The sequence below is a fragment of the Prenolepis imparis genome, unplaced genomic scaffold (genome assembly GCF_030444845.1).
Source record: "Prenolepis imparis isolate NDT839.2.m4 unplaced genomic scaffold, iyPreImpa1.0 SCAF_127, whole genome shotgun sequence".
Taxonomy (NCBI): domain Eukaryota; kingdom Metazoa; phylum Arthropoda; class Insecta; order Hymenoptera; family Formicidae; genus Prenolepis; species Prenolepis imparis.
Window position 1 is genome coordinate 8,306 of NW_028141285.1, and position 9,614 is coordinate 17,919.

At 38.1% G+C, this 9,614-nt stretch overlaps 1 protein-coding gene across 1 annotated transcript; it reads left to right on the forward strand.

The window, feature by feature from the left end:
* Window positions 1–3,228: 3,228 nt before the first annotated feature.
* Window positions 3,229–8,868, forward strand: LOC145947718 (uncharacterized). Its single transcript, XM_083057495.1, has 6 exons — window positions 3,229–3,253; window positions 5,544–5,848; window positions 6,124–6,339; window positions 6,690–6,910; window positions 8,313–8,489; window positions 8,598–8,868. Exons 1-6 carry the CDS (start codon window positions 3,229–3,231, stop codon window positions 8,866–8,868), a joined length of 1,215 nt encoding a protein of 404 aa, XP_082913621.1.
* The last annotated feature ends 746 nt before the right edge of the window (window positions 8,869–9,614 follow it).

Here is a 9,614-nt window from a genome sequence, read left to right on the forward strand (position 1 = left end):
CTTTCTTTGGCACGATCCATATGGGCGTATTATAAGGTGATTGAGACGGTTTTACGATGCTTCCTTCTAACAGTTCTTCTACCTGCTTCTTTATTTCTTCTTTGTGTAATGGCGGGAATCTATACTGACGAGTGTTAATCGGTCGATCATCTATAGTGGTTATTTGATGTTGTAAAACATGAGTAGCGGTCAGTTTTTCTCCAGGAATATGAAATCGATCTTGACTGTTTGTTATTAATTTTAATACGTTCTCTTGTTCTTCTTTATTTAGATGTTCTAACCGCAGTAATTCCATAATTTGAGTAAATCGAGTTTCCTTTGGTTGTTCGGAAACTACTAGGCAGTTATGTAGATCGATATTTTCTACATTAATTTGGTGTTTTTCTTTATGATTTAATTTTCGTTTTCGTGGGAAATTTTTTATAATTTCTTGAGATTTGTCAAATAAGGATGCTGAGATTTTTGGAGACGGTCCTTTTTTATTCTTGACTGTTTTATTATTTATTTTTTCAATATCTTTATTATATTCTTGAGCTTCTTTTAGAAGATTTTCCATTGTAACTTGAGAGGTTTCTAATTCATTTTCATTATTTATAACAGATAATCCAGTTTTTGGAAATGTAAGTTTTGGAAGGGATAAATGATCCTTTGAATTTTTGGAAAAAGGTTGTGTCGAATTATGAAATGAGGTTTGGTAACTTCCCTCTTCGGAATCGACGGAGCTAGAATTTTCTGACAAGGTTTGACATTTTTCCTTCGAAATTCTAGGAATTTTTTCTTTTGGGAGATTTTTATAACTTTCTTCTCCAATAATTTTTGGATTATCAAAATTTTGAGAAGAGGTTTGGTAACTTCCCTCTTCAAGGATTTCTGGATCATTATAATTTTCAGGAGAGGTTTGGTAACTTCCCTCTCCAAGGATTTTTGATTTATTATAATTTTCAGGAGAGGTTTGGTAACTTCCCTCTAAAAGGATTTTTGGATTATTATAATTTTCGTTTAAATAATTTTTATTCCCTCTCTTACTTTTAATTTTATTCTTTCCTTGAATCATTATTGAAAATTCATCCTCATTGTCTCTAAATATCATCGTATCTTTATCTTCATGGTCTGTGTTAACGTTAGTCTGGTCGTTATCTGACCCTTCTTTCTTGTTATCAATAATTTCGATATCGTCGTTAAATAGTTCGTTCAGTGGTTTTAAACGAAGTGTCGGTACGCGAATTTCTATTTCTTCATCTAGAGTGCTTATGACATTTAGATATGCTTTTCCAGAAATAGTTTCTACGATAGTATCTCCTAGGAAAATTCCATGTTCTATTTTTAATTTCGGTATATATCCTATTTTAATCTCAGGGTTCTCTATCCTCACAAAAAATAGCGATTCTGATCTTGAAGATACTATTATGGTTTCCGGGGAGAAAAAGGGCACATTAATTCCGGAAATATCTAAATGTCCTTGAGCGTAATCTATTTTTGAAAAAGTTTGTTTGAAGAAATCGTTTCCTAATATTCCGGATTGTGGAATCGGAAAATCGTTGGCAACGATGTGAAATAATACCGGTAATTCAAAAAGTGTTAGTGTAATTTCTCCTAGGGTATAGACAGGATAATTGTTTATGCCATTTAATTTTAAAATATTCGAATAATTAATACTTGTATTTTTGGGCACAAAATTTTCTTTAATTATATTCGGTCCGGATCCCGTGTCTAACATAAAGGTTATTTGAGTGGTAATTTTATCGATTTCAACCTGTACCGTAGGCACGCGACTATGTTTGTCGAGGCTTACAGTTACAGGCCTGATTTCGGGTTCGTAGTTATTTACTTGGCTTGCCGCTGCACGGATGGGTGTGATGTTCGCTCGGCCCCCGATTTTACATCCGATGTCGAGGGTCCGTTGTAGTTTCCTTGCTCTTTTTCTTTGCGGCGATTGTTACTCGTAATTCGTAATTGACATGTATCGAGAAGATGGCCCTGTTCTTTGCAATATCGGCAGAATAAATTGTCTTTATGTGTTGGTATTGGATTGATTTTAGAGCGGCAATTTCTAGAGATATGGCCATAATTGTTACAAGTTTGACACACGATATTAGTATTGCGTTCATTTTGTTTCTTCCAACAATTATTAGCCGAGTGACCGGATTTATCGCACCATTGGCAAATTACTAAAGATTTATTTGTTTGTTGATTAAAGTTATTCTGTCGACATGATTTTGCATTATGACCAATCTTAGAGCATAATTGACAAGTAATGACCTTTTCCTGAATTACGTTAATTGATTGTCGAGATCGTGGGTCGCGTAACCGACATTTATCTGCGCTATGCCCGCGTTTTTTACAAATTTGACAGATTAAAATATCCGTTCCTGTGTTTCCGAAAGGATTTTGATTTTGTGGTGAAAGTTGAGTGAGCTTTCGACAACTACTTGCTGCATGTCCTTCTTTATAACAGATTTGGCAGACTTCTCGAGATAGATTAACAGGTAGCGGTGAATGTTGACTTGATTTAGCGCCTTGTCGTAAATCTGTCATTTGTTGAAGCTCTCTTTCTATTTTTAACGCGTCGGCCACGGTTTCCTGTACGTTTAAGTCTCGTGCTATTCTTTGTTCTATTTCGGGTTTTAGTCCTCTAATAAAGCATTTACACATATCTGTTTCTATAGTTGCTTTTATATCCTGTTCAGGCATGGCGTTCCCTGAGCTTCGATATGCCTCTAGTATTTGTTTTCCGAGAAGTTTAACCCGATTCGCGTAAGTGACGACATCTTCATTATTTTTCTGATAAACGCAACCTAATTCTCCTTGTAATTGATAGACATTTTTGGAGGGACCGTAAATTTTCTTCAAATACGTTGTTAATGCAGCTACGGTATTAAAATCTTGATCTTGTATAGTACGACGCGCTTCCCCCACTATTCGCGTTCTTATAATTTTAGCGAATTGACACTCTGCCTCTTTAGGGAGCATAGATTTTGCTTCCTCGCATCCCTCAATAAAATAATTTAGTGGGGTGTTACTACCGTCAAAAAAGGGAACGGCTTCGACCGCGTATTTTAAAGTGGCGAAAGGATTAGCGTTAGCCATGTTTATTGGTGGACCTCCGGATTCGCCGTTAGAATTATCGATATTAATTTTGAAAATCTGATTTTTTGAGTCAATAAATTCGACTTGGTCGGATTCGTCGGGTAATTCACTTATTTCGGTTAAATTAGAATCTCCTAAAAAATGTACGTGTCGAGGCGTAGATGCTGTGAATTTTGATTTAGATTCACGTGTGTTCTGTGTGGTGTTTCTAACGCGGTCTTGTAAAGTTCATCTATTTCGTCTTTGTCCGTTGTGCTTCTAGTCCCTTTACTCATTCCTATTCCCAAAGATCGCACATTTCAATCCCGGACGAGCCCCCAATTAAACGTATGTTACGTCCTGGCCTGCACGAAGGAAAGGCCGCTCGAAGGTCGTAACAGCGTTTTCCCGAAATCGGAGTGATTTCGGGTCGAACGGACTGTCTGGCCCTTTTGCAGGTCAACGACTGGATAGTCGCTTTTACCTGGCTTATTTCAGGGGTCCGTTCGTCGGTCCTTTTCGGTAAGGGAATTAAATCCCTTTTACGCGGGATAGGACCTTGTGCGATCTCGGGGGATATATGAAGAAACGCAGGGGTTTAAATAAGACTTTAAATTCGCGTAATGTAAATAATTATTATTTATTCAAAAAAAATAAAATCTTAATAATATTCGGAGAATTAGACATTTGAATTTGTGGACATGTATAAACAATTATATATGAGTGTGTGTGTAACGTTGATGTGCTATGAGGCGGTTGAGGATTCGCGTTGGCTTTTGATCGTCTCGTTTCAATCGGAGAGCGCGTTTCAATGCTCGACGAGGCAGCGATTTCCACTACTTATTAAGTTTAGTCGCGATTCCGGGGATTTATTCACTTCCGTGATCGTAGAAGAATGAAAGTACTCACTGTATATTATTTGGTGAGCGGGTTGGCAGCTATAGGTTGATCTTCAGGATCGATGGTTCCTTCGAGTGGTGTGGGCGAAGGTGTAGGTTGACTGGTAGCTGGTTGTTGAGCCCCGACGGTCACAAAATATATGTTTAATGCGAGGATCCAGAAGTGTGTAACTGCCACGACGTAGGCGGAATTAATAGAGAGCATTCTTGGAAGATTCGCTGCTTTTATACTATTCGTCTGCCCTTCCTATAGGGCAAAGGGCGTCTTCTTTTCTTGTGACTCATAGTCATACGTTCGGTGTTTAATCCCCTTTGCGCAACGTATTGCTTCCTTGTATGAAGAGTTCTTTCCTAATTCCGATCTTTGGTCTACTGATAGCGTGTGTCGATCGTGATATTTCAACATTACCTATGACTTATTGATCAAAGTGTAGGTTTCGTAATCTCACCGATCGAGTTGTTTCACAATCACTGTCTTTCTCCGTTTAATTCTTATAACTAATTTCGGTCTTATAATTAATATGTTCGCGGAACGCGAATCTGCGTAAATCGGGGAGGAGAAAAGAATCGTGCAGTCCACAGGACGTAACACTGCAATAAAATAAAGACTACTATCAGATGATACTTTACATACCCAAGATTTGTATCGGTCGTCTGTAAGCCAAGCTTCTGCAAAACTTCGCTTACGAGCTTTTCGGGGCTTCGTTAATTCAACACATATTTTTCGTTACTTTATACTATTTGTTAAAGCGAAATATATATACTGATCAAGAGCTAATTGCTCGAAAACGAGAGATGTTTATAGTAAAACGGTCTACAGCTGACTCGACGAATTTCGAAGACATAAATGTCAAAAACCTGTCGCTAGATTTTATTGTGTCAAACAGCTGATTGGAGAGCTGCTTGACAAGACGAGACGCGCGGTAAAACGATCAACACGCGCAAAAAAGGTAAACACGGCTCGTCGGGAAGCCGAATATAATGATTGAAATACATTTCCCAATATACAATATTTTAAATTTTTTGACGGAAGAAACCACCACCTTCTCACAGTTTCCGTTGAGCAACAATATGTACGTCGTACATTAGTACAAAATAAATAGGGAATAAAAAGAATAAAATCTTAAACAATATTTATAAATTAAAATATTATTTTATTACAATTATTTCTTTAAAGATAAAAAATCTTTTTTAATAGAAAGGTGTATATATTGGCCAAGAGTGGATTTTTATATATAAAATATACTTATAATTATTATTAATTAATAATTATTTTTAATTAAAATTTTAAATATAAGTTACTTAATTTATGTTTAAAATATATTAATTTTATTAATATTATTTTATAATATTAAATATATTTTTTATATTTTATATTTTCTTTTTGCATATTGGGTTGCATCGCCTACTCGCTATCGCCAGTATTCCGGATTCGCTCGAAATTCGTAGCTCTATTCTATCAAAAGAAAATAAAGGACAAAAGATATATACCTGTCCTCTTCTACAAATGTTCGAAGGACAAGGGTTCTCATCTTTTCGGTGCGCTCTGCGCTGCCGACCTACCTCCTCCACTGCAAGATGACTGTCGCGAAGTGGCTGTCGCGCGTGAAATCTTGCATCACTGGTCCGTCGACGGTTTCGTGGCGTCTGTGAACGCGGCCCTGAGGAAAAACGAGGAGGCTCCTAAGCTGGACAGCGCAGCCTCCCGTCTAGAGAGTTACGACGTCGTGGAATCTAAAGGTCTCGATGAGGAGGTGGAGAAACTGATCAAACTGTACAGCAATCTCGACATTACCACGACGCCGATGCCCGGGTGTCCGAAGGGCAGCCTGAGAACCCTCCTTCGAGAGGGGGATTTGAAACTCAGAGACGCCACCAGCAAAGTATGCGACAATGTTATTTATTGTTAGTCAGATCAAAATTACTTTTATATGAATAAAATAAAACTATATTCAGAAATATAAGTATATGAGATTAAAAGAGAATATCCATGATTGTCAATAATAAGCGAAATAATTGAAAATAATTCTGTTGTAATTTGACTTATTTTATGAAGTAGTTTCTATAGCTAATTTTTTTCTATATCTTAAAGATAGCAATTATTTAATTCTCACTGTGTTGAAATAAGAAATTACGGTCTATTAATTATCCTTTACAGATGGAAGTGCACGTACTATTATTGACCGACATGCTATTGATTTGCAAATCTACAACGAAAAAAATGTTTAAGATCATTAGGCAACCGTATGTTGTCGACCGCATACGAATACACGAGGTCAAAGAACCGTCCAGTATAGGATTGGTTTATCTTAACGAGTACGGGACAGTTTCGGCCGCTTTAATCCTGAGCGCCGGTGACCCGAAACTAGCCAAGGTGACTCGACAAACATCACGAATTACGACAAAGTTCGCGGAATGTTGATTCACTGTTCCGTTCGATTTAGATTCGTTTGTAGTGTACCTTCATTAACGACGGTCTTCACTAATGTCGCTTAACTAGATATAATTATAGTTGAAATTAAATTTTTATCTTTCTTTGTAACTAACAACATGTATATACATAATGCAATTTTTTAATAATCTAGAGAAGATTGAATTAATTAAATTTAAAGTTAAAATTGGTCGATGTCGGTGAAACCGCAAACCTTCATGATTTTAGCTAATGCGGTTTCTAGTTTACGAGCGGAAGTTGTTTTAAACTAACAGTACCACATGCTTTTTCAGTCGTGGATGGAATCCTTGAGACACGCTCAGCAACAATTCGTATTGATGAAAGCACCGTCGCTCGGTGCCGAGCCAGTAATGAATCTGGCACCAGTTAGCAGGCAACCGAGTACTTTGGGCGACGGCGATTTCGAAACGGAAGAGTGCGAGGGGACCTTTCCAAGAACTCCGCGTGGCAGTAGCAGAGCCTCACATGTTAGCAGTCTCGCTCATAGTCATAGGTACGAGGTGTGTTCAAAAAGTATCGCGAATTTTGAATTTTCGCGGGTTACGTATATTCGAATTTTTTTGTGGCGTTATGTTGGTACTCATGTCTCTCACTTATGCCGACAAGCTCGGCCATTTTGAATGTTCACTTAATTGTTGACAGCTGCTTTGCTTGCACGTGTTTTGGATCGTCTTCGATTTTTACCTATTCAAAAAAATGGATCAAAGAACCTGTATCAAATTTTGTGTGAAAAACGAAATTAAGTGCGCGGATGCATTCCGAATGTTGACTGTGGCATACGGAGAAGCTACCTTGGACCGAAGCAACGTTTATCGGTGGTACAAAATGTTCTCAGAAGGCCGAGAAGATGTGAACGACGAAGAGCGTGCCGGACGCCCGAGCACTTCAACAACAGACGAAAAAATTAATGAAGTGGAGAAAATGGTATTGGCCAATCGTCGAATCACCGTTAGAGAAGTTGCTGAGGACCTAGACATATCGATTGGCTCGTGCCATTCGATTTTTATCAATGATTTGGGCATGAGACGGGTCGCCGCGAAATTCGTACCAAAATTGCTCAATTGCGACCAAAAACAGCATCGCATGAACATTGCTAATGAGATGTTGGACTCTGTCCGCGACGACCCAAATTTGCTCCAGAGGGTCATAACTGGTGGCGAATCGTGGGTTTATGGTTATGACGTGGAAACCAAAGCTCAATCATCTCAATGGAAGCTGCCGCACGAACCAAGACCGAAAAAAGCGCGCCAAGTTCGGTCGAATGTGAAAGTTTTGCTTACAGTTTTCTTCGATTGCAGGGGCGTGGTGCATCATGAGTTCTTGTCACAGGGTAGAACGGTCAATAAGGAATATTACCTGCAAGTTATGCGCAATTTGCGCGAAGCAATCCGCCAGAAACGCCCGGATTTGTGGAAGAACAAAAATTGGCTTTTGCACCACGATAACGCCCCTGCTCACACATCGTTGCTTGTGCGCGACTTTTTGGCCAAAAACAACACACTAATGATGCCGCAGCCACCGTATTCCCCAGATCTGGCCCCCTGTGACTTTTTCTTGTTCCCTAAACTGAAGAGGCCCATGAAAGGACGACGTTACGCTACGCTTGACGAGATAAAGACGGCATCGAAGGAGGAGCTGAACAAGATAAAAAAAAATGATTTTTTGAAGTGCTTCGAAGATTGGAAAAACCGTTGGCACAAGTGTATAATATCTCATGGGGATTACTTTGAAGGGGACAAAATAGATATTCATGAATAAATAAATAATTTTTGAAAAAACACAAAATTCGCGATACTTTTTGAACACACCTCGTATGTTTCGAAAAGTAAAAAAAAAGAAATCTCGAAGTCTTGTTGTATTTAAAATGCCTATAAAATGCGTTCCATCATTTCTAGCGGTAGTATGGAGATGGAAGGCGCGTCTCAGGGAAGTAGCAGCTTTCTACCCAGTTATAATCCGAGCAGAAACGTCAGCGTGGAGACGAACGAACAACCGCGAGCGTCGAGTTCGTTGTCGTCGGAGGAAGGTGGCGAATCGAGTTCCGGGCATAATCACAGATCCATGCACATAAGGTGAGCGCGATGTTGAAACGTCAACAAACTTTCGCGATTTCACATTGATGAATCGCAAAGTAAATGGACTGTAATAACATCTCTATTAAAACTCATTGTCCGAATCAGGCGTTCGTTATTGAGTAAATCACCGACGCCGAACACGCTGAGTGTCCAAGTATCGTATTCGAGTCTGGGTCAATCGCTACCCAATCTAACACTGGCTACCTCACCGCAAACTTCTACCGTGTCGCCGACTCCACCGAACTCATTGCTCATCGTGCCGCAGATGACAAAGAGCAAAGACACCCTGCTCTCACCAGGACACCGAGGTAGCAATTACCGACGCGGATCTCTGTGCCTGCGTTTGTCACACTTTTCCGGGACCGAATTTCAATAAAAGACGCACTAACGTAGTCTTGCACACTCTCTAACTCTGCACGCTGATTAGATCATAGTAACATGTAAATTACTATATCACGAGTACTTCTTATTTAGAGCTTCTCTATTTCAAAACCACATGTCTTAATGCCATTTGCTTATTTGTATATTTGTGTTGTATCTTTTTTTACATTTATTTTACACAATTATTTTGCGATAATCAATTGCTTATGTTGTGTCTTGTAATATCCTTCATCTACAAATTCTATGTTAATCTCGGTATTAAGATTTTTTTTTGCGCTGAAGATGGCCCTAAGAAGGATCCGAAACGTCCGCGAATATTTTATTAAGATAATTTGGATCTAAATAAACGATGTGCGTTTGAATGCTTATATAATACATTTAATTTTTTAAAAAATTGCGCCCTATTAACAGCGCCTAGGCTCATATTGCCATTTACTCAGTTTAATGTTTATTTTACAACTTTTGTCAAAAATATAATTTTTATCTTGTTTTTTTATTTTCGGGATTGAAAGATTAGAAAAGATTGGCTACTTTAATCAAAATTCTTCATTAATAATTAAGTGTATAAATTGATAAATAATAATATATAGACATTTTCATTCATCTGTTGCACATGTTTGTTTACATATTTATAAATTGTATTTTAAGAAAACATAATCATATAGGAATGTACATTTTCCAAGAAGTGAAGAAGATAATACGTTATCATGCGATTGTAGCATGTATCGTGAAATTATTCGT